Source organism: Barbatula barbatula (genome assembly GCF_947034865.1).
Source record: "Barbatula barbatula genome assembly, chromosome: 18".
NCBI classification, from domain to species: Eukaryota; Metazoa; Chordata; class Actinopteri; order Cypriniformes; family Nemacheilidae; genus Barbatula; species Barbatula barbatula.
The window spans coordinates 10,692,350-10,719,276 of NC_136781.1; the positions used below are offsets into that span (position 1 = coordinate 10,692,350).

The following is a 26,927-nucleotide window of genomic DNA, read 5'->3' on the forward strand; positions in this document are numbered from 1 at the left end:
TACTAGAGGGTGAGACCGTTGATGTCAAAGAGGCAATGTGTTAACCTTCCAGTCATCCACATAACTGTGAATTTGCCGTGTTCAGGATCTTTGTCTCATGCTGTTTTCTTTCCTGTCTCCTAGTCCTGTATGATTCTGGGAAAGGTTTCCTGTTTGTTATCTCCGCTTAAAATAACGCCAACATGAGTGGGAATTTGATAAATGTTTTATTATATTGTACACAGTTTACTATTATGTAAGTTAACATCCCATGTGGCAATAATCTAAAACGGGAACCTCCAATTCCCGAGCGCCACCTCCTGTTATCACATTCGACACCTCTTTTAGTATAACACCTTAGTGCAACACCTTGCACTTTCCTTACATTTTTATGGAGGGATTTTTCAGTCAGAATATAAACTGAAGTCTAAAACTGAAAGTTTTAAACCAAAACTGAAAGTCTAAATTTGAAACTAAAAGTGAGAGTGTTGTTTAGGTGTGTTTGCACGCATCGAGTTTATATGTATGCGTGAAAAAGTGTACATGCATGCATTACTAACATAATATGTATTGGTATGGATTTCACATTAGTGCGCACATGTTTTTCATATGTGTTTGCTTGAACATCCAATACTATACATGTATATGTGAGCAATGTATATGTGTGTATGTATGCTTTTATATATGTGATTATATATTCATAAGCGCAGTTTGATTTAAACCCTATACGGCGCCTCATATCCTCGCTCCAGCCACTCACTTGCTCTGGTTTCATTACAGTGTGCTCCTTAGCACTGGGAGCTGCTGTCCATAAGGTGCCTCTGCGCACCAGCCATTTCAAACCCATCCTCCAGTATTTGGGCCACGCCTCCTAATTTGCATACAATCCTCATTCCTCAAATGCCCAATCCTAAATCCCCAAATCCTCAATCCTAAATGGCTAAATGATTAAATGCCCAATCCTACATACAAAATGCCCAATCCTATATACCAAATGCCCAATCCTATATACCGAATTCATTTTCAACTTCGACTTTTAGTTACAAATTTAGACTTTTAGATTTGGTTTAAAACTTTTAGTTTTAGACTACTAGTTTATATTCTGACTGAAAAATCCCTCCATACATTTTAGCACAAACTGTACTCTGTACTGATAATGAATCAAGTGTCGTTTATACCATAGCTTCGTGTTGTGAAATGGCTGTTGGTGTAGGTCTGTTTAGAGTTAAATGACTGGAGACCCCATCTGGAGTAAAAGCAGCGAGGGGCCACACCACAAGATACCACCTGACATCACTGGAGCCACTCATTAACTTCCCACCAGCTCACGCAGACGCACGCTTGCACAAGCACACACACGCACGCACACACACACACACACACACATATTTATATCACACACGCTTATAAATTCTTATATTCACATATACTTCACTCATTACATTAATTGTATTATGCAACATAAACATATTACCTGTATTATGCGGCCTATATATTAGCAAATATGTTATACTTTGTGTTGTATATTTTGTGAACCTTATTTCTCATTTAAACTACTGTTGCACCATTACTGAACATACTCATCCTGAGAAAAAAGCTTGGAATCCTGTCTCATGACTGCACATGTAGTTCAGAGCTGTGTTTACCCTGCTCTAGGGACAGATGGCCCTTTAGCCGTCCTGCTGCTTTGCTGCATCATATGTGTATGTTCTCATCCTGTCCTGGCACACAGAAATAGTCGCACTCTTTGGCCCTTTGCCCCTCCTATATTCATCACTGATTCAGGCTCTTATTTTGCCTGTGGCTTTTTACGCTGCCTACAAAACAGTTCCTGCGCTCCAGGTGACCTGCCCTATATTAACAGACCGGACGCTACACTGATCGTCCTGACAGTCCACTCTTGTAGCACATTCTTGGCTTAATTGAATCTCCCTTGTGCAGGACAATGTCAGCGTGTGACATGTAGATGTAGTGAGGCAATACAGGATCACTTATGCTGAGACGAGGGGCTTATGATTTATTCAGGGGATGAGTTGCGGGATAGGATTGAGCAGGAAAGGTTATTTTAGAAATTGATGGCTTTCCGCATGCGCTCGCTGCACACAGCAGTCAATGAAACCTTTGGTTGCGTCGGTACAGAGCGCAGGGTGAGAGAGAGAGATGGCATGCAGCTCACATACTCGTGAGTCTTTTTCATAACATCTTTCACAACATCTATGTGCATAAACATGTAAAGTTTTTTTTTGTTGCTCTTTAAACATCCAAACAAAGCTTGTTTTTTTGCATCTATTAGTGCAGCGTATGTTTATATAATGTACCATCAGACATGGTTCAATTTATTATTTACTCCATAAGAAAAACTGAGAACCTTTTTGATCTCCTGAGCTTTGAAATGATATCCTCCAGGATTTCACCCATTTGTGCATAAGTTAATGGAAAAGTCAAATTTCATCCTGTAGTTTATTCTTTCTCTGAAATAACTCATTCCCCTTTTGATAGTCCTGGTGATCTATCTAAGGGTGGCTTAAAGTAGTGACCACGAGCCTGTAACCGTTTGTAATGGCTGTGGTGACATCATAGAGGTGGTTTATTATCCCCCCCTTCCCAAGAAGAAACGATAGTCTAATTGTGAGCAGTACATAATTATGCGATTGCTGCAATTATGTACTGAGCTGCGTTTTCTGCGCTATTCAGAGATGAAGTTAAAGGCCGCATCGAAGTTAATTAAGTTGTTTGTCTTTTCAAACGCATTGTCTCCACCCACTTACATGTGCTAATGAGCTGTTTCGCCTTCTCACTGCCGCCCAGGAAGATCGTTGAAGAACCTCAGCACCACAGGTCCTGCTGAGGTGACCTTGCGTACTATAATACGTTGAGGTCTCTGTGAGTGCACCAGCACCAGAAAGATGCTTTATGGGGGTGGAATGAGTGTATGAATTAGTGAAGGATTATATTGTATGATTCACAGTATGAGGCTCTGAGCAGGAGAGAACAATAGAGAGAACATCATTTGTCAGTGGAACATTGATCACAATGCCCACCAGAGACAACATTTGTTTGTTTGAAAGAATTTTTTTCTATGATATTCAATGCTGCCCCAAAAATCTCAGTTGCTAACATTCTAAATATTTTTCTTTGTGTTCAATAGAACAAAGACATTTATACATGTTTGGAACAACTTAACAACTTGAACAATTTATTAATTTATAAAGCTTAAATTCAAGGCAGTATAATTTGTATAAATAAACAGAGCTGTCCTGTGATGATAATGCAGGCTTTAATGAGACTTCTTATGATGGATTATACTGTATATACAGATAGTCTGTTGTGTAGAAACTAGCAGAGCTTAGTGATGATGTATCTTCAAGAGCTGACCTTAAGCCTCTTCTGCTGCTCCTCAGCATTTCTAAAGTCATCCGCTTTCAGCTGACTTGGGAGTTCTTCTATTTCTATTGGAGACTCTGACACTTCACCATCAAAGGCTAAAAGTCAAAGCTTTGAAACCACTCCATCTATCTACAAAGACATTATAAAGAGATTAATTTTATTCCTTGATCATTTGTTTTCATTTTGTATTAGCGTGGCGTTCTGATTGGCTTGTTGGATATCGAGAAGAGTGCTGACTGTGTACTTTGCATAACTGCTTGTGTAAATGTGGTTGAACATGTGTGGGAGCCGTTCTCTCTGTATTTTGTTGACTCTTAATCATTGTTGCGTTCATGTGTTACAGACAGAAGGAGAAAGAAATAGGCTGAGTACAAGTTGTATTCCATAAATCTGTTGTCAGTGCTTGTTTCAACCACTATCCTGATGACTTGTTGTCTTGTTGTCAAATTGATTGAAACTACCTGTGCATTAAACAGTTAATAGTTAATATTAGTGCACACCTTCCAGCCAATCAGAATCGAGTATTTTAACAGACCATTGTAAAAAATTGTGACAAACCCAACCATTGAGATAAATTAACCCGAAAGATCTTTCATTTTTTACCCAATCATGTGCTCAACAAACCACAAGCGTCTACCAACCAATGTCTAACTGGACTATGCTAACCAGCCAGGTCAAGGTTTGGCAGCAAGCAGGACTTCTTTTACCTGACACGCCAGTCAACAGACATATTCACATTGAAGATTGTAAAGTGCAATGACATGAGAACAGAGAATATGAGGTAACATTTAGGTCACCATTAAAGCGCCATGTCAGTTTATGAGGCAGCACACAGTTGATGGGCCGTAATACAGCGGCATGCCGAAGCCTTGAGGTGGCAGACATCACACCTACTCACAGAAACAGAAAGAGACGGAGAGACAACAATAACAACAAGAAAAATAAAGATATTAAAATCTCTGTCTTATGCAAGTTTATCTTTTGCAAGTTGTGCATCTAAAGCATGCATCTAAAGAGCTTTTAATTATATGTTCTGCTTACTGTTCCATGTATTCATCACATTTTCAATCTTTTTGTCTTTGTACTGTAACTCTGAGACAAATTAACTGAAGAATTGCACTATTCTTCCAGATTGTATTTTAGAGCCAAATTGTGTCTTATTTACTAACCAACTCCAATTCATTAAATATACAGGGAATACACTAAGTGAGATAGCATTTAAATAAATTCACTGTCAATCTTTTGGCTTATTACAGACATTGGTCTAAATTTTCTTGTGATCAAGGCTGTAGTAATTCATCAATTATTGGCAAAATGTATCATTATAATTGGGCAGATTTTCAGAAGCTATTTACAGAATGTAGCTGGACTGCGTTGGTTCTAATACAGTATGCCAGGTCTTGGTCTCCCAAACATGGCCTTCAAGATTAGAAATTGCTCTGTGCCGAACTTAATTTAAACACTGCCTTTTCTGCATTTCCTAATTTGCATAATTCATTTCATATACAGGATGCTAAAACAACACTGCGCATGCAAATAAACAACACTATCAGCTGGGGTCATTTATTCTCAGTGACTTCTCCCTCCAGTCTATATCAAATACATCATCCCATTGCACATGTACTCTTATTGACCTCCAGAGGTTCACAGACACACTGCGGTGCTCTGCTGCACACAAAGGCATTTGCAGTTCTTTTGAGCTCGTGTTCATTGTTGTACATTGATGCCATCTCTTATTTAATCTCTGAGGAGCCAAGTTGATTGTTACATTTACAAGGTTGTCAAGGCTGCTTGCTCTAAGAATATCACATGCCTTTTGAGGTGTCTCTGCAGAGGTCTGGGACTCTGGAAGAATCTCTTCCCAAACCCTTCCATCCCCTCCTCCACTTCGATTTCACCAATTAGGTGCTGGTTTCAGATCGGCGTGGAAGGAAAGGCTTGTTTTTAAAGGGCAGCAGCGGAGAACAGGAATGGATAAGACCGCAGCTTTACAACTGTTTGGATAGGCGTGAATAAACCTTTACATTGTCCGATTCAGTGGACTACACACAGAGACAAGAATGTTTAACAGTTTATCTCTGATTTAAAGGGATAGTTGACTAAAAATGAATGACAGTTGTCATGTCGTTCAACACCTGAATGACTTTCTTTCTACTCCGGAACACAAAGTACATTTTTAGAAATGGCTCAGTCATTTTGTGTCCATACAATGGAAGTCAAAGGGGTCCAATGTTGTTTGATTATCAACGATCTTCTAAATATGAAGAGTTTTGTTCCAAAATGAGATTTTTTTTCAGATATCATGTTTGTGATGAATATCAAACAAATTGAAAATCAAATTGTTTTATAAAAATTCAGCTACCTAACACAATAAAAACATGACAACATAATAAAAAACATGATTTTAGATTTTTTTGAAAACAGAGTTATCTCATTTCATTTCCACTCTTCATATCTTCTTTTGTTTTCTACAGGTTTGGAATGACATAATTTTTTATATCAATTGTATTTAGATCTGTTGTACCGCATTGTTCACATAATATATACATTATTCTTGAACTGATAACTAAATCTAGAAGCTATAGTACAGTTATTTCGAGGAAATTTCAATAATGGTTTAAAAAAGTGGACCTGAGGTTTGTGATCCTCCAAGCGTCCCATCTGCATGTTACATCATGTCCATTTGTCCTTAAGCTGGAGTAAGAGGACAAAGTGACAAGCAGTACTGAAGCTAATTTAGTCAGACGCTCACTTCCAAAACACTCAAAATCTACGGAGGCAGCATTTCTGGCTAATGTGATGATTTGTTTATTTTGAAATGATTTGGTTTTTGCTCACATCTCTATTGTGATCATTACATGTGGTATTTATTCATATATTTTCAGTTTACACCTATGCTAGGGTTTAACCTTAAACAAAGCAATATAAAGACAAGAGCAGAATAAATCAATAACAGCAAAAATGTTTGATGCAAAGTTGTATTACATTTTACCATATGTAGCGTGAATGCAGGGTGTTCATTGCACTGAGGCTCTTGTAAAGAAAGCAAATCCTTCATTGCAGATACATTAAACATGTCTGCTTGAAAATCAAAGCCACGGCAGTCTGATAGTAGATGACAACTGTTAAAGCTGCATGTCATCTGTGAGATGTACCCCTCACTGGCATCTTCATTTGAATACATTTTCATGCTGAGCAATTTGCATTTTTCCTTTTTCCAGTCTATCTTCAACTCTACGCAAGAAGATCAAGGCCAGAGAAAATTGCCATTCCACTTGCTATTCCATTTGTGTTTAGTGAAGTAAGTATTTTTCCCATGGAAACGCATAAAGGATTGCATAGTTGTTATATATAATGTTTCACATGTTGAGGCCATGTTATGTGGCCCAAGGATGGGCAGGTCAATATGTGAATGTGTGAAGCGTTTTAAGAAGGTGTGAACATCAGATCGGATTGTAAACAGCTGTTGACTTCGAGCGGTGGGCCATGGGGTTTCAGATAATGCAACGCACGTACAATATGTTGTTATGCATGTTTACGATGGGGATCAGAGGTCGGGTTTGAGAGTTATGGCAGGAATGAGGAGGCAGCGTTTTTTAAAAGGTGCTGATGGCTGTTGAGACACTGGTTGCTGCTTTTTCTCGTCAACACCAATTTCTGCTTTCCGTAGAGGCTGGGCCGCTTCTGGCTGACAGCTGAGAAATTATGAGACAAACTGAGGTGCTTATAAGCTGGTACTGAACTGATCTGTTCGCTGAAGCTGCACAACCTGAGTTCTCATCCAGCCATCACTCTCTTTAAGGGCCTGTCGGCCTGGACAGTGACCATTGATCTATGCCGGCTCAAGATTAGGCTCTGATCGACCTTTATCACATTTTTAGAGTGCTGCGTTTTTGTTGTGAAAAGACAAAGCAGTATATTTTATGGGTAGCTGTAGGGCTGCACGATTTGAGGAAAATTTATAAATGTGTGGTTCACTCTGTAAAGCTTAAACCTCTATAATCTTTTTTTTTGTTACTTTAAATGGTTGTTACTCAACCAACTTGTTGAATCCTCCTTCTACAACAATACTTTATTTAGAACTTTAGATTTGCAAATTCTGCACAGTTCCTCTCTCTGCTCAGTGTCTGATATCCTGAAACCAAAATATCGCCAAATGACAGAGGTCAAATTTTTTCTGGGCACTAGTTCAGTGTCGGCCTGCTCTGCATCCATTTTCTCACGTCTCAACACTGCGCCCCGCAGGTCACGTGACCAAGCACACGCGCCACCACCACACAAGACGACTCGTTTTTTTCCTCGCATTTAGAACATATGCATATATCTCTTAGAATGGGTGTCTTGTCACGTCCACAAATGTAAGTTTTACTGTGCATTGATGTTAACAGTTACAATGTTGGATTTATAAAATATATCAGTAAATGCAAAAATTAAAACAAATGCTGTAGAAATTTTGTTTATTGTTTGTTCATGTTAGCTAACGCATTTACTAATGTTAAAAAATACAAATAACAATTTGTTACCATTTACATCTCTGCGGAAAAAAAACATTAGAATACACTTACAACACAATAGCCTTTTCCATTAAAACTTACTAATTACTAGAAAGAAACAATACTCAAGGCCCGCTCCTATCCCTAACATCACTAGAGAGGAGGGAAATAACACTGAAATGTATAAATAAGATTGTACAAATTCATACGATTTAGCTAAAATTAGGCACCTCGTAAGATAGTTACGTTCTTGCCATGAGATTGTGTTGGTGACACATCTTACAATGGGCAACTGTTATTGTTAAATAAAAAAAACTGTTTGGTAAAGTCCGTTTACACACAAAAACTGTTCAAACCATTAAAAACCGTGTTTACTCCAACACCCAAATCCAGCATATTTCATGTTTCAGTTGAATTCAGACATTCGTATCACTGAAACACAAATATATAGTGCATCTCTATTCATGATCTCATTACATAACAGCATCAGTCAATTTCCATGCATTTATTTAATAGCTAAAGCTTACACAAAAAACAACTAAGTGAGTTAAAATCCCACAGCAGTTGTTTGGATAATGTGTAGTATTTGTGTGCAAACTCTCTGTCTGCTCTCTCTGTCTCTGGCTGCGTGCGTCCTCCTAAGGTGACCTCGGGTTCAGAGCGCTGACATTAATAAGGGAAGTGAAATAAAACCTTGACATACATCTGGAGGGAGAGGCGGGAAACAAGCATCTGAAAAACAATTTAATGCCTCCCTGCACCGTCTCTGCCAGAGGCCGCGTCACATGAAAAGAACTCGCCTTTATTCTCTTGAAATCTCTGTTCGACTCTAAGTGAGAAGTGAGAGAGACCAGCCATGTATATCATACAGGACAGTGACTGAGGGGTTTGATGGACATTTGCTTGCTGACTCACCCGTTGTTTTATTTTGCCTGGTTTGTTGTTTGATAAGAGAGCAGAATTTAAGATATATCGTCAATAAATGACGATTGAAGGTTTCAAGGTACACTCAGTATGTTTTTGGTTCCATGTCAAATGAAGCCCTTATGGTTATTGGAGTCTACACTTTGGCATTTTTTATAATTGTCAAGGAGGTGCTTGTGAACACCTGTCTGAGACATTAAATGACTGGGATCTCTATGGTCTCGTGGACTTGTAAAGCCACAGGTCCACATAGAGTGTTGCATTGCATTTTTCAGTCTTATGTTTTACTCCATTGTTACGGTGTTGTTGATATGTCTGTTGTGTTAAATGCTCCGAGCACTGAAATGTCAACTGTACATGTTTGTAGTAGAAGCTACCAGACACATCTTGTCATGTGATGTCAGCATTGCAGGACTCACTCCATGTAGAATTAAACAGCTTTTTCTAGGCTACTGATTTGACTGATATTCGTGTCATGTGAGCAGGCCTCTTTTTAATCACATTCATTAATCATTTTCATCTGCTTCAGGCTGATATGATCATTTTTAAATGTCAATATGTTTAAGTTTAAGTGTATCATTTTTTAATGTTAAAATACGTCTTCCTCCCCCAGTTTATTGTGAGACATACATGCATAAATACAAGTCAATAATTAATACAGTAATACATTTGAAAAAGCTCTACATTTCTGTCGCAACCATTTATGTAAGTTGGGGCCAGGGCAACCTGTTTGTCATAAATACAATTCTGTCATCATATGTCCACCCTCATGTATGTTGTTTAAAACCTGTTTGGCTTCCTTTCTTCTGAGGAACACAAAAGAAGATATTCTGCCTCAGTAGTTTTGTATCCACACAATATAAGTCAATGGGGATCTATGTTGTTTGGTTACCAACGCTCTTCTAACTATTTTTTGTGTTCTACGGTAGAAAAAAGTCTTACATTTACATTTACATTTAGTCATTTGGCAGACGCTTTTATCCAAAGCGATTTACAGATGAGGAAACATGGGAAGCAATTATAACAACGTAGGCAACAAAATACATAAGTGCATCAAAACCAGTCCATTAAAGCCTAGCACAGTATACAAAGCTAAGAATAGTGAGGTTAGTATTATTATTGTTATTTTATTTTAATTTTTTTTAAAGAGGGGAAAGGGAAAAGAATTAGGATAAATCAATCTGCGACGTGTTGACGGAAGAGATGCGTTTTTTTTACAGGTATGGAATGACATGAGGGTCATTAAACTATAAAAATATTTTGATTCTTGCGTGAACAAACAGTAGGAGTATCTGAAACCTGATCGCAAACAGTCTTTTTGCCTTTCTGTTTTGTGCCGTTAGTGATGCACAAATTACACACTTCACCTTTAGAAACATCTAATGATCCATTAGTAGTAAGAATGAAACGTATATAATTTGCATCAATTGACATTTGATTCAGATGAACATGTCTCTCGATGCTCGATATATTATTACAGATTGGTAATAATGACTAACTATTTTGAAACTGAAACAAAACCCAGAGTAGTAGGATGTGGCTAAAGCTGAATCCCCATGGATGTGAAGCTCAGAATGATTTCCCAGGTCTTAGTGTGTAGCGTGGGGGCGGCCGCATGAAAGATGAGCTTTCCTCTTGATTCAGTTTTCTCCCTGTGCTATGAATCATTACTTTGTAGCAGTCTGAAATTACAATAGATGTGTCCTCACAGGGGGGCTGTAATATTGCCCACCGCAGCTCTTCGATTCTAGAACAATAGTCCCAGGGAATCAGATTTCTGTGGTGCGGCGCTTAGACTTGTGTAGGATGTGGTCACAGAATTGATCATATAACAAAAAATTTTGTGTATTAATAGGACACTTCCTGTAGGTTGTTTTACTTACTACTTATCTTGCCTCCTGACTTAAGAAAAGCAATTCAATTGTTGGTTTGTTTTTGGAAAAGGGCACAACTGAAGTAGCAGGAAATATAAAGTACTACAAGATTATAATTTAATTTAGCATTTTTCCAAATATCTTTCTCTGTGTTCATTAACACAAGGGTGAAATGTTCCTTAAAAATATACAGTAGTGTTAAGAATCTTAAAATTATTTCTTTACATGAGCCCAGCTTGCAGAGAGACCCTGTACAGTCTTATTCCCTAGTCAGCCTTCAGTAGTAATGTTAATGTAAATTCATCTCTAGAGGCTGCTTTCCAGTCATTCACCGGAAACCCGGCCAAATGACTGTGATGTTGCACTTTATTAAAGAATTGATGTAATTGTTCTCCATTAAATGGGTATTGATCGCTTCAGCGAGGCAGACCAAAGAGTAGCTGCTGTAGGCGATATCATCGTAACAGATTCCTCTGAGGGATCCTTTTCTATCTATATGTATGATGTCATTCCCCACACAACTTGCCAAATATCTTCAGTACATCAATAGCAGCCTTGAGCGTGTACACAGTAGAAAGATAATAACATTTTCCCAACTTCCCATCATTGTGAAATAAGATTTAGATATGAACAGTCGAACTGTCAAGTCATAGCACTCAAAATATTGCATGAACATAAAACAATAGCCCTGAAAGACATGTTTAATACAAAAATAAAGGATTAAAGGGGTCTGGAACAGTGCAGACCGAGGGCAAGGTGGCCTTCAAACTACAAACTTGGTTTTTAGAAAACTGTGACAGTTTTGACGCATGCTGTGTTTTAATGTAGATCAATATTTTATTTAATCAGCTTCCACTTAGTTTCTCACTCATAAACATCTCTCCTGTTTCTTCTTCAAACTTCTAAAGAGGTTAACTGGTATGCAGAAGTGGTGTCAGTTCCCACTTTCTCATCGTTATCACAGATGCTGAACTTTTTAGGGTTCGTGCCAGCAGGCGGTGACTTTCACTCAAGCCTTGCCCTCTTGACCTCTCTGATATCCCTGATGTAAAGCTGTGGGCCGCTCATCTTTTTTGGGCGAAACGCAATCTGTTCACCTTAAACTTAGCTTGGCTTTAAATCAATGCGACTAGATTATGTAAAAGGCAGCTGGTTATCCGTGTAAAAACTGCGAGAAGCGAGTCTGAACTGAGCTTATTGAGTTAGGGCTTTATATTCCTGTCAAGTAGGTCTTGCCAACAGTTCCCATGGCGATGCTTTGAGCACTCAAGGTCGTAAAGTACTATATAAGATGTGTAAAGAGTGGTTTATCAAATCAAAAGAGCAATTGTTGGATATGTTAAAAATTTTCTTTTTTAATTGTATGCTTCTTTTGAACAATTTCAGTCACAAATTTATAATAACCTCCCTCAGGATTCTTTGTTTCTATTTCTTTTTGGTAATGTGAAACCTGCTTAGATTTTTTTTACACATTTTTCTGATGTCCGTAATGTTTTATTTTAGTCACAATTTGCCAGAACCTAACAATAATTTTAGTGAGATAAATTTTTTACAGGTGTACTGTATAGCATCATAACAGAAGACACAAATCCAACAAGCTTACAAGCCATTCTCTTTTAGTAAATACAGTATCTTTTAGCCTCGTTTCTGTATTATATTGGTATTCGCGTTGCCTTATTCGTGCGAATCGCGCCGCAGAATGTCTACCGCGTCTTTGCCTTGACTTAACATGTAAATCACTCGCGCTCAACGCTTCATTCACGTCTCAGCATTTGGCTTCCTTTTGCAGACTTGGGAGCCAGTTGTCATTAGTAGCCTTGTATTGAACAGCGGTAACGTCTTGTAATCCGTGCCTAGCTGAGGCTGTGCTCTTTTCGCCAGGCCACCTTCTCTGTCAACACAAATTATTCATGAAGCTATTCCAGCCATCAGCCCCCACTGTACCCGAACACAAGCTGATGCTGGAGTCACCTGAAGGTCACATCTAAAGGAGGACATCCGTGGGCAAACGTCTTTGTTCCTCCATCAGTACTTCTTTGTACTTCATTGGTACAGCTTTTATTATTATGATACATACTTCTTACATAACTCACCTGTGTTAAATAGATGATTACCTGTAAAGTTTTTGAGCTTTATGATGAGACCTGGTTTATGAAAAAATGTCAGATGGAGGTATGAAAAAAGTCCCGGCAATGGCACTATTGGTTTATTTTTATTAGTTTCATAAGATGAAGGCCTCTTCAGATTCTTAAATTGCTGCTGTTCATCTCTGCAGAGCATAAAGCGCTGCTGACAGAACGAGTGTGCATGTGTTTGTTTGGCCCATCTCACTTAGTCATTTTAAAGTAGTAGTGTTTGACAGAATGAGGTTGCCGTGATGAGTACAAAATTTGTAGATTTATTTTAATGTCTTTTCAAAAGTCTTCAAATTTCTGATAAATATAGCTCATTTTGCTGTTTCATCTCCAATATTAAACTATAATTGGTATCACTCATCTTCATAATGGGTGAAACGTTTATGTGATGAAATGGACGAATTTAAATTAGGATCTGACAGATCTTGTTTCTTAACGCTTCAGACAGGGTTGTGAAAGTAAGACAGAAAAGGGATCATTATCTCATTTGTTTTTCTCCAGAGCCCGGTTGTAATATGGGTTGTTTAATTCGAGAGCTTTACACAACACAAGCCTTACGTTTCATTTATATTCCTGTTTTCCCAAATTTATGCCACCCAGACAGTTAATCGATAGCTGCCCTTAAACCCATTAACAAAACCTGCAGATGGAAAAAAACCAAAGTTAGATGTTGCCTTTAGATGATTTGGAGGCTTTCAACCTATTTGTCTGTCCCAGGTTGTGCTGTACCGAGGTGTGAGTTCTTCCAGACTAGCTGGGTTTTTCAATGTTTATACTTTATGCTTTAGACCGGTAAGTGTGTTTGGAATAATATTCAGTCTTGGTTACATCGCCCACTATTATGCAAAGCTGGGTCTGGCCAGCAGGAAGTCTCTGGGCGATGCCGGTCACACTGATAGACCGGCGGCCAATATGAAATCTAAATTACTGAGGAGAGCTACACAATCTGTTAGCCTTCCCATTCATCTCAATGGCAGTTGCTCTTTGCTGGCCCGAATAAAATAAAAGTATGGCCTGTTTGAAATACCCTTTTAATTAAATTTTTGAGAATTTATATGTTGCTTGTATTTTTTCTCCCATAATGCACAGTTACGTTTCGAAGGCCGTTAATGATAAGAGAGGAATATTTTGTTGGCATTGAGATGACTGAATTTTCATTTTGGACTGAAATATGACTTTAGAACAACATGCTTTTTTCAGACAATTCACTTTAATGTTTGTTTGCAGAGAGGGAGAAAGAGTAGCGGGGCCTTTTCATGGAGGCAATAGCACAAGGCTCAGGCAACTCTGCCGTGTACGTTTTTTCAATGCTTGCCTTTTACTACAGCCTTTATGAGACACTGTGACTGCAGGGAAACTCTGCTGGCCTCTGGCTGATTTTATTTTATGAGTCTAGCACAGAGAATGAAACACACAGAGATTTATGCCAGCTGTACTATTTGTGTGCTTTGTGTTGGCCAGGTAGGTTTGTTATCACATGACGTAATTTATTCTTGTAGAACGTGGTCCTGGGTGAACATCCTTGGTCCTGAAACAACATTCATCAATAGGCATCAGCAAAAGCATACACTTTATCATTAATCTGAGGATTTTCTTTGACAAAGGAGGACGTTGATGTTGATCTAGAAACATGTCCTACTTGGGTAAATTCCATTCACGTGATATAATTTTTACCAGAAATAGTTAATCCCCAAAGTGAAATTCGGTCATTGTTTGTTTAGCCTGGTTGTTTGAAAGCTGTATGACTTTCCATATTCCATTAAAATGTGTTACATCTTGAGTCCTCAAAGTACGAAAGATCAACAGGACAAAATGTAGGTTTTTAATCACTTTTAATTGTAGGAATGTATGTTAACACTGCATTTGTTACTTACTGCAGATACTTTTTTCCAAAGCAACCTAAGTTATAATTATATCAATATGTATGTTCCCAAACCAACAATTTTCGTGATGTTAATACAGTGCTGTACCATTTAAGCTACAGGTACATATAAAGCTTGTGGCTGTAAATCTGTGTGTGCATTCAAATGAACAGACCCCAGAAACCGAGACCTCAACATGAGCTCATCTCTTTGCAGAATGAGTCAAAACTTTAAGTTAGCAGGATGTTGTGTCCTCTGGGAAGCGACACCGCTGTGCGGACAGTGCCTCTAGACAGAGACGACCACTGTTGTGTAATAACGCCATTCCGTTCGGTCCATCGGTTAGAATCAGAATCAAGAGATTTGTGAGTGCGTGTTCTTTTGAGAACTTTGGTGAACGTGGATCTGTGGTGACAAAAGTAGAAGTTAACTCTCCATCTCCTTTGTGGCAAGAAATCAATTTCCTCCTAACCTTCACTTTGTACATTTCAATATCCACCTCTGTAACCTCCGCGTCGACACAGGGGAGATTTGAGTTTCTCAGCTCGATGTCTCTTGTCATGCTTCACGCACACAGACACAGACATAGACGCAGAAAAGACGGATAATTAAACAGATCTGACATTATGAAGAACAAACTTGTATTATTTTGTTTAAAACCTTGTACGACAAAGTGCAAGAGTAGATACTGTATAGCACTTGAGTTATTTTGGATGCTTTGCCACTAAAGCTTACACAGGATATTGGTGTTTTAAGGGCAGTGTACATGCACATCGGAAGCAACATATTCAGTTTCATCTAGAAATAGCAAAAAAGATTTTAGCGTGTGAGAGAATACATATTACATTTATGTGGGAAGTGTCTCATGTCTCATGAGGCTATACAATTTCATAGGGCATGAATCCTTTGGTGATAATGTAATCTTTAAGTATCTTGTTTCAACTCCTAACTCAGCAAAACGCAAGTATAAATAAAATGGATTTATGCCTAACTACATTTAATGCAGGTTACAAAATAAATATACACAAAGCTCTAAATATGAGTTAAAGCTAGGTTTGTTATGTACATAAAAGACAGAAGCTTTAAAAATAAATCGTATTTGTGTTTGTATTCTTATACTTCGTACCAGTACATATGAATGAAATGTAAGGAATAGGATTGTGATGGTCTTTCATGTTTTTGTGGCAGGTGCAGTTTCAATTTAGTTTTTTTTACCTACTTTCATCTGCAAGAGTGACCGAACATTAATATGAGACCTTGATTCTATGCTATTAAATGATACCATTTCTTTTTTTAGAAAGTGAATCTGCGAAAACCCTGAAGCTTTCTTAAAAGAGAACCAGGGCCAACTATTAAAAGATGAGGCATTGAGGGTCATTTAAAGGGATAGTTCACCCAAATATGAAAATTGTATCATTATTTACCCACCCTCTTGTCATTTCAAAACCTGTTCTGGAGAACACAAAAGAAGATTCTTTGAAGAGTGTTGGTAACCGAACAACGGACGTACACATTCACTTCTATTGTATGGAAAAACCAATGCAAATCATTGGGTACTACCATTGTTCGGTTATTTTCTTCAAAATTGATTTTCGATGTTCAAATGTTATGTTTTTCAGAAGAAAGAAAGCCATACAGGTTTGTTTTGACAAGAGTGTGAGTAAATGATGACAGAATTTTAATTTAGGGGAAATATCCCTTTGAAACACACTTGCACCCACTTTGTTGAGAGGATGGGAACAGAGACGAGACCTGAGAGAGTGTATGGAAGGCCATAATGGCCATAACTGCCTCTCTTCACACAAGACATGAGACTCTGTCATGATCCTGCCACTAAACCAAGAGAAACATGACATGATGCAGCAGAATCATGACAGCGCCCGACCGTGACTGGAAGTTGTTGTATAGCCAGGGCCAGACGGAATCTGCTGACATTTTTTGTTAATTCTGCGCAGAATTTTTTTCTTAATCTACGGAATTCTGGGGAATAGTTTTAAATAGTTTTAAATGTGTTATAAGTTAAAAAAAATTAAAATAAATGTGTTAAAAGATTTGAGAGAATGGGCCTTTAAACTTTACAAGTACAAAAAAATGTATAAATTGTATAAAATGCATTTGAGGTTTACAATCAACCAAAACAAATGTAATTGGAATAACTAGTTTTCAAAAACAAAGTCGTGTGTCATTTATAGTGTAAATAACACAAAGAATGGAGAAAATATTTAATGTTAATTTCAGCTAATTTCAGAATAGTCTGTTTGAAACGAAAGACAACAAGTAATTTAACAGAAAAACTTTAGTATTTATAGTCTGATTTATAGTGTTAAACTTTGCAATCAGCATCATCGAGGGAAAAAGTCTCTCAACATCTACTGTGACAATCAGGTAATTACAGAACAGTCTTATAAACATAAAATAAATAGTTGAACCAACAAATCTGAGGTTTGGGGCTCATATATAATCTCTGGTATTGAATTTGGTAATCAGCATCAAACACCATTATTGAATATAGACCTACTAGTTTATTTCTAATATAAATTTTACATGCAGAATGACATATTTTTATAATGATGATCATACATGTAAACGCTGTTCACAGCTTTAAACTATGACCATCTCAGTCATGTTTTTGACTACTTTATTAGATCTTTCAGTGATACTCTTTCAGCACATGAGATGAAGAAGAAAGGAATTAATGTGGAAAAAAACATAAGCGCTTTAACAAACTTGTTCGCTCATTGCATGTGTGTGAGTTTGCTGCGTCTGATTACGCAGCGCTTTTTAAACCCAAGTAGGCTATAATGTGTAGGCTAAGATTGCTTTTATCAACAAAAACACATGTTGCAATACGAACACGACAACCATATCGTGTGGGCATTTATATAGACAGGCTGCTTAAATAGCTTAAAATAGCTTATAACTTTTGCTTTGCGTGAGGTAGAATTTGCTTGTTCTGTAGCCTACTTTAGAAACGATCACGATCTATAAGATTCGCTTGAGAAGTAGACTGTGGATGTCTTTGGAATCGATCACGCCATAAAATCGCGGAAATATGCGCGGATACCCGCGGACGTGGATTCCGTCTGGCCCTGGTTATAGCCCACTCTTTAAAGCACTGAGACGTACACGCTTCTGAGGACATGCACAACAGGCATGCGTTCTACTAAAGAACAGTGAATTTCCCTGATGGATAACCCAAGTGCATTATCGGAACTGCTAAGTTTAGAGAGTGACAACCACACCACCAACTGCGCCATCTACCAGTTTCGAGCGATCTCCAAATCGAGCGTCATATCTACAGTGAGCAAACAAAAACAGCTAAACTTCCGTCGGCCGTGTGAAGCGACATTGATGGTCGTGCTCTTTTTCACGCTGGCTGGTTGACACGTAGGGGTGCTGACATGAATCCGCGCATTCATGTTAGAAAGAAACGTTCCGAAACCCGTATTAACCCGTATTAGTGAATCGGGTACAGAAATAGTATGTCATACGTCCAACTCATTTTTTGACAAGTTGACCTTGTTAAGCTTGAGAAGCCAGCGTGTTAAACAGTGTAAAGAAGTCAGAATGCACGAAATAGCTTGTTACCCCACCTTTAACAGAGATCTCATTTATGTTTTATTGAAGGATTTACTTCGCCTGTGATGTTTCTCCTATTTGTTAAGAAAAAGATAAATGGACCTGTTAAGATGAAATCATTGTAGGTAGCATAACTACTGTAGTTTCAGTTTTTTAAACTAGTTTAAAAGCACATTTAAAGGTTACCTGGCAAATTAAAAACCTAAATCTACATTTTTCTAAACAACAACATATTCATCCATATTTCGCATGATGTCATGTTTTAATCTGTTTAATTGGCATAATAACCTCCATCAGCTGTTGACGGCAATAAATAAAGGCGAAAACATTAATCCCACTTAATTCTTACATCTGTTTGCTCTCGGCTTCGGTGCCAAGGCCTTGCAGTGTGTTTGTGTGTAAGAGAGAGAAACAGACAGTCTGTCAGTCACCTGAGAGGAAAGATTCAATCCCGTCTCAAAGTATGTAGTCTGGTGAACCATCCAGAGCTGTTCGGTCAATGGCACGTCTGTAAGGGTCTGTCAGAGTGCTGTGTAAAAACTGTCTGGAGAGCCCTTGTGATTTATGGCTGTTCTTTTGAGTCGTTCCTCTCAGGTTGTGAAAGGAGGGCCCGCTGAAGTTTTATTAATGCTATGACTCAGCTCTGACTGTGAGAAGCACATCATGCGCATGCTAGAGTGAACACACGGAGAAAACAAAGTCTTTATGTATCAAATTCAGACTCATTACAATTGCAAGCTGTGTTTACTTGCAACGTAATGTTTGATATTAGGAAAATTCAAGCATGTAGTTGTAACTAGAAATTTCTGTGGAGGGGACTATGGCTTTATATCTCAAGGCTAATATTTATTTCTATTTGATCAATATGGATTTCTAAACATCTATTTTGTTAGCCCGGGATCAAAAAAAGGTTGCGAGTTTGTTTTGACAGCAGAAAAAACAATGCATGCAATGCAAATTATGGATTTAGAAATGTTAGGATTGTAGAAATGGTTTATTCATTTTCTCAAGGAAGGAGGAAATGTTTCCTATTTTTTATATTAGATATTTCTGTACTGTACTGTATGGCACATGTGATAATAATGTTTCTTAATGCTGCCATGAATCTCATACATAAGCGTATCAAATACAGTTTCATATTTATTAATTCCAGCGTTCTGCTGAGAAAAACACTGTGAAGTGCCTGATTAAAGACTTCCTACTTTTTACAAATGTCTACTGGATCTGCGTTAGCTTCAGTCACATATATGGAAAAAATGCATATTTGTAAACTAAGATAAATAAACATGAAATGATGTCCTTATGACAATTATTTCTGGGAGAATGTTGAGAGATATTTTTTGTAAGATTTTCAGTGAGTTTAAGATTTTTCACTTCATCCGCTGTTCCGCATTTTCTGATATATGATCAGCAATCAATTTAACTCAACATTTACAGTAATGTTTGAACAAGTGGATTTGAATTGAATTGAATGAAGAATACATTCTGCGCTCTAGTTTGCTCACACAGTTCAAAAGAATGTGAGAGTGACAGACTCTCATGGTAAGGAGGAGTCTTGGTGAATGAGATCTTGAGGTGGAGAACAGTGAGTGTGGTTTCTCCATGCTCAGCCATCTCTTAATGTGGCCCATCCATATTCCTCATCCATATAACTCCAGTGTCTCGGCATGTTTGATTTTCAGCTCCGAAATGAAAGATGGTCATCAGTTGTTGCTCTGGCGGGGTCCATGATTTGTGAGGACATTAGACGCATTTAATAGCCTTTTAAGACATTGGCTGTAAGCTAATAATAACCGATGATATATTCCTCAGAAGTAATGTAATTAGAGGTCACTGTCTGAACAAAGTGAAGAAAAATGTAGTTTGTGTCAGTCTTTCTAGATGAAAAAACTCAGATGTGTTTCAGATGTGTTAAATGTGTTGTCCTGGACCGTCTTCTCAACTGAGTTAAAGGAACAGTTCACCTAAAAATGATCAAACCAAATCAAACCTGATTTAGGACATCATGCACATCTCCTTAGCAACAGCTTCATCTTTTCCTTAGCAACAGCTTTCAAATCACATTTAGGTTCATTTTCAAGCATGACACATCAAGATTACATCATTACATGAATGATCTGTAAAAAAAATCATTTTCTATTCTTCACACAAAGCATATGGCTTTATGAACTAGGGTTACACATATAATGTAGTCTACTTATGGTCCTTTTTTTCATTTTTTGAGCTTAATAGTCACAGATCATTTTGTGGAAGAAAGAATATCAGATTGGAAATGAGAGAGTTTCATTTCAGAGCGAACCAGCAAAATGTTCCAGACTTACAGGAGTAATGATTCTTTTTCAGCAGCTAAAACAGCGTAATTCATACTGGCCTACGCTTGTTTTTTCTGATATGTTCAAGGACGTGCGGACATGTAGTTTCTGCGGTATTAGGACAGTGATTTACTGTCAGATGTCATGTCACACCACCTCTGGCAACAGAAAGACTCAGTCCACCTCAGCATTTTATACTCTCTAGTTTTAATGCTTCTCAGTGTTTACTGTAATTCAGTAAACTGCAACAATATTGTAACCTGTCATTGTATACAACCTAATTTTATATTATACAACAATTCTTGCTTGAACTCTGTGAATAGACATGCACTCTAAGCAATCCTGCCATGTTCATTAAAGCCTGAGGGAGTGTGTTTATATAAAAGCTGTACGCCAAGGTGACTCGTGATGATAAATTAATGCGGGCAGGCGTAAGGTCACCCTTTGAAGGCATACCCGCACCTTCACGCATTCATTTAAATTAGTATCTCTAAATCTAAATTAAATTTTAAGCCTCCGAGGGAAAATGTGCTGATCCAGACAAGCCACACTAGACCCTTATTGAATCACAAAATGGATGCCGTGGATGTTTTCATGTTCGGCTGATTGAGAATATGTTGTGTTCAGTTGTGTTTCAGGAATCACATCAATTATTGCGAGATAACCGCATGGCTTGCTGGTGGAGAACTGACATTAGAAAGTGTCCATTTATTAGTGTATTTGAGCAGAGTAACTAACCCGAATTTGTCTCGGGTTGTGTTATACTGAGACTTTGAGCAAGCAGAGCACACTGTTGCATGATCTTCATGCTTGTTTCAGTCTTAAATAAAGGAGGTATAACATGAGTCATGGACATTTACAGACCTACTTTGTAGTGCTCAAACAGCATGTGAAGTTTTGCTCAGCTTTAAACATACATTAAATTGATCATTAAGCATAATTTTGCTGGAAAACTAAGTTGGGTCAAATAATTTGATGGGTTATAATTATTCCTATGCTGGGTTGTTATACCCAATATTTTCTGAGTTAATATATCCCAACGGGTTGGGGTCTTCCTTTTTGCCCAAACTCAGATTCAAAGGAACCCAGAATTTTAAGAGTGTACTGTATATGTTTGGAAGGATTCTCTACTGACTATAGTGTAAGCTGCCATCTCTCCTTTATGCCAACTCATCCCTTTATCAAATTTACTTCATTTTATCAAATTTAGTAGTCTGGTATAGAGCTTAGGCTGAGTCAAAATAAAATAGTGTATTATTGTTTTCATTTTTGATGGGCAGATGAACTGAATTTCGGATGAATTTCAGTGTTTGGATCCTTTTAACCAATGCCTTTAAGATTATCACAAAACATTTTCTCTATTTCTTTTACTCTTTAAAGAGATAGTTCACCCAAAGATAAATATGATGTCATCATTTACCCACGCTCAAGCTTTGTTCTGTTGAACACAAAGAAAGATATTTTGAAGAATATGAAAAACTTAACAGTTAAGGGTCACCATTGACTTCCATAGTAGTTTTCATTACTATGGAAGTTATTAGTCCCCCAGACAGAACTGTTTGGTTACAAACATTCTTCCGAATACCTGCATTATATATTTGACTGCAACAGAAAAAGGAAATTGACACAGGTTTGGAGCAACTTGAGTTTTTAATTTTGGGTCAATTATCCTTTTAAAATTCCTTTGTTTACTGCTTTAACATCTTATTTTACATCTGTCTGTTTACAAAAATCTGATATCTGATAGCATGTTCTTTTCTTCATACGCAATCCCCTACATACAGGCATGTGATGTTTGCTCACTTTTCCAGCCATTTCCAGCTAATTGTCTAGAGGAGATGGTGGGGTTCATAAGAGCCTCTATTCAGGGCACTCTGATTTGCCATGAGTCACGGGTTGAATAGGGGATGAGAGGAGCTGTGTGTGTTAGGCAATGGGAAAGTCAGCCATGGCCTGTGCGTCATCTATGTGTTTTCCTGTGGGAGGGAGGCATCAGGTGGTCTGTGTTGTTTTAAATGTGAGAGGGAGGTGGGGGTGACAAAGAGGGGTGTGAGATGACTCGGTTGCATTCTCATGTTCTCCTTTGTTTGAGGGTGCGAGGTGTTGCTTGGATGAGAAAGTGTGAGAGGTGTTTTTTTGTGAAGCCTAGTTAAGAAGATTTTTACTATTACTAAAGCAGACTTTAATGCTTCTGAAGGATTGTGTGTAGGGTAAAATATTTTTATTCAGAAATAAGATTTCAATTTGCTAAAGATACTGCTGGGTTCCCACCAAACGCAAACAATCCCGTTCCACGCTATTTATTGCTCGCGCGAAAAGCGAGTGACTCGAGCTAACAAATAATTACAATTTGCAAGTAATCATTCGCACCGACCGATTCAGGTCATTCGCATCGCCTGCCACGAGTTCACGTCTATTCACATCTTTGCATTGACTTTGTATATAATTTACTTGGGCAAATCGCTTAATTTGCATTTTGTGTGATAAGTTATAACTATCTTAGTCACTAATAAAAAATGTTACACAGAAAAAATGGGAATAGTAAATGGAGGAGTGAGTAACGACAGAATTTAAATTTAGTTTTTAAGTGATTCAAATTAGGGAAATTATTAGAAAGAAGTCATACTTACTTCTTTCCCTTGCAGTTCACGGCCATGAATCTATAAAGAAGAAACTTAGAGAATAAGATATTCTTTTCAAGCACATAGTGTAAAGAACAGCTCAATCTCCTTTTCAGTTCTAAAGCTTTGGAGAAACAGCAATGAAAATTAAATTCATTTTCAAAAGCTCACCAAACTTTGAAGATCTCATAAGACTAAAAAGTAGTCTTGACTCAGATTCACATGATATTTAAAGTGCTGATATTCTAAGCACACACTCCCTCAGGGTTGCATGACCGGCTGATGGCCACGTTCTTCTGTTCATTCTTATCACTGAAATGGGCTCCTTTCATTTAAATAGTACAAACTGAGACAGTCCACCTTTAAATCTGTTTCACTGCTTAAACTTTGTGACCTTAATCTCTCTGCTTTAATATGTGAACTGCCACAGGGTCATAATTTAAAGCTGTCACGGGTGCTGTTGATAGTGTCACTTCTGTCCTTGAAGTCTTTGTGGATTGAGGCCATTGTAAATGAACTGTTCTGATCTTTGACATGTAGTGTATCCGTAACCCATGTACAGTTCTGGGAAATTATGGATTACGCAGCAACCGATCATTTCGCTTTTGAGTTTTATTGCTTTTCTTGATTAAGGGTCATTTTACGTCCTTCCTTGATTAAGGGTCATTTTGGCCCTTGACACCTTCAGCTCAGGGACTGAGAAGGTAAGGGGATGTACACAGGGAAAGGTCGCATCATTACACTAATCCAGCTCCTTCAGCACCACGGACAGCGGCATCCATCAGTGCTGATGGGGTGGCAGAACTGTGAGCTGTAGATCACATCCCATCAGGCCACAGAGCTGACAGCTCATTTGAAGCTACAGCTGAAGGAGAAGGTGGAGCTCCTGCAGGTTGCATATCCATCAGGATTCTCGTGACCTGACCGTGCACCCTCCATCATGCTCTGGCACGTTGAGTAGCGGCATATTGTAAAAAGACTTTGCCGGCAATAAATATGCTTGTCATTTTAATTGAGTTTTATAAGGCTGCAGTTAAAGTGACCATTAATAACTATAGATTGACTAAGACCTTCACAACACATTGGAGACAAAATATTACTTTGAGAGGAAAAATGGACTGTTTGCATGAGAAGGGCATTGTGAGCATGGGAAGATTTGCAGTTGTGTGTTTAGAAGAATGTAGTAGTTATTGTGTTGTTGTTTTTGTGTATAATGCTTTGGCAATTTTGTACATACAATCATACCAACAAAGTACCTTTAAATTGAAAATGGAAAAATATAGAGAGAAAGAGAAATGTAGTCAGGAAGAAAGAAAGTGACAGAAAGAGATTCAAAGTCAGATAAAAGGGTAAGAGTTTCAAAACCACTGCTGTTACGTGGCAGAAGTGTTTAGCCTCAAATCATGACAAAAAGGCAAAAAGAGATAATAATCCATTTTAGCTTAAGGAAAAGTACACTCTGCAAGCTTCAGGCAATGAAAGCATCTCATAAGCTTTCACAGTACAGTGTGAGCTTGATGTAATACTGTGAGCATAAGCCTGCACTGTTGATTTGAGAGGGTCAAGGGTGAAATACTAATCAAAATAAGAGGGGCAAGGTCTATAATACCTGCAGGAAGATGTCCTTTAGCATTCCACCTATTTGCAGTCCCCCCAGTCAGTAACAGAAAAATGAACAGCTGTTTATACTGTATGTACATGTTGAGGTAAAGATACAGTTGAGCTGCTTACTCTATGCATGCGAGATGCCTGTGCTGGAAATGATGCATGACTTTTACTGACTTTGTCAAGCACCAAAAATGAAAACACCAGAAATGTCTTCTTGTTATGTCTTAAATCAACACAGTAAGTTTGCATGGGGGCTTTGTCCCTACACCGACTATTGTCTCTGGTCATCGCCCTCTGAAATAAAGGATTTCAGTTGATGAGAGCCAGATAACCCCACCTGTCTGAGTTTACCACCCTATACCCTGATCCCACTGCTTAACTAACTGCTGTCTTGTACTGTAGTTTCAATGTGATGTAATGTTTATTAGGGTTGGGCGATATTGATTACACAAAAAAATATTTAGCTTTTGGATAATATTTAACATATATCTTTACACATTTGCTCTAATGGACTTTGACCTACAAAGAATTGCATTAAAACAGTCTTAGAGGTTTAATCAGATTCATGGAAATGAATTGATTTTACCAACTCTAATGCTGTTCTGTAGCAAGTTAAGACAAAAAACTACTCAAAACAAGTTGATGCTCCTTAAGAAAAGTAATGGCCAAATAAAAGCCACATTAAAATCACTGCGACACACTATATTTCAACCTTTTATATCGCAAGAATCATTTCGAATGTAACACGAGTGTAGAATATCTCGCCCAGCCCTTTTCACTTTCTTCCTCTCTTTCAGCTTTCCTCTGTAAACTATTACTGTACATGTGTTTTGTTAATCTTATTGCCGTTTTTGCTTATTTTGACCTTGTCATTTATGCTTACTTTGCATATTTCTGTCATTGTGTGAATTATTTCTGTTGCCTTGAGCGCTCTCTTTCCCTTTCTAACCCTGCGTTCGTTTTGTTATGGCCTGACCGCAGTCCAGGATGACGCTGCCCCAGGTACCCAGGAGTACATTATGTTGCGGCAGGATTCCATCCATTCTGCGGATATAAGGGGTAAAGGCTCCCCGTTTCGTGCTAAGTGTCATGAAATCTTCTGCTGTCCACTGAAGCAAGTCATCCTCAAAGAAGGCTCAGAGCCAGAAGGTTTGTGTGCAACTCACCCATGTTTTCCTTTCCTATTTTGATGCTTCTGTGTCTTTTCCTAGGTTTTAAGTTTCGTTTCAACTCTTTTGATTTGCTTTTCGTTTCTTGCCTTTTCTCGCTTGTGCATTTTCAATATGTCAGCTTTTGTGTGTAGGAAGCAGAAGTGAGTGAGTGATGATCATATTCCACAAGCATATTCGACTTCCTGTGTACAGTTCCAGACTCCACCCCCTTCCAAGAAGCCCCTCCCCTTTCGGAATACAATCTGCCTACAGTATTCCACCCCTTCGCATCTGTTGCTCAAATCTGTTTCATTGACTTCTCTCCCTCCACACACACACACACACACACACACACACACACACACACATGGACACCAGACCTACACACTTTTATATTCTATTATACTTTTATTCCATTTTATATCTATTATACAGCTTTTTCATTCCTCTATATCAAAAGGCATTGCCGTTGTCTGTTTCTCCTTCACTATATGTCTTCCTTTTTCAAGTGTTTACAGATACATGTGTTTTGCTGATGTCTGCTATTGGTCATGTACACAGGGGGCCAATGTGCTAGGTCATTATGGGGTCCTGCATGTTGCTAGATGCTGTATTGTCTTTTTTTTACTGTGGGTGGAACTCTATAGAGTGCTAAGAAAAAGTGTCGTAAACGTGATTGTTAAAGTGCTTTTCTTTTTACACTGTCAGATCATTGGGTAAGACATCAGAAGTCACCTCATATCTAAATAAAGTGAAACATAAGCGCTCTTATCAGCCGCCGTGCTGGATGACAAATGATTTGTTCATGCATCAATGGAATGCAGCTCTAGATTGATGGATAATTTAGTTGTCATCGCTACAATGCCACAGCTTCTGACAAACATGTGCCTGATCAATTATTCAGTAATGGTTTATATTCACAGTCATTATTTGGGCTCATTTCGTGGTGCTATAGAGCTGTAGAGGGACTAGGAGGTCCAGGGCACCTTCTCCAGGTCGGAT

General features: G+C 38.1%; 1 protein-coding gene across 1 annotated transcript in view; it reads left to right on the forward strand.

The window, feature by feature from the left end:
* fgf13a (fibroblast growth factor 13a) overlaps positions 1-26,927 on the forward strand; it is a 79,934-nt gene that overhangs the window by 8,978 nt on the left and 44,029 nt on the right. The window contains exon 3 of the mRNA XM_079479351.1: positions 25,756-25,923. Coding sequence (XP_079335477.1) covers positions 25,756-25,923 — 168 coding nt within the window. The remainder of the gene's footprint in view (positions 1-25,755; positions 25,924-26,927) is intronic.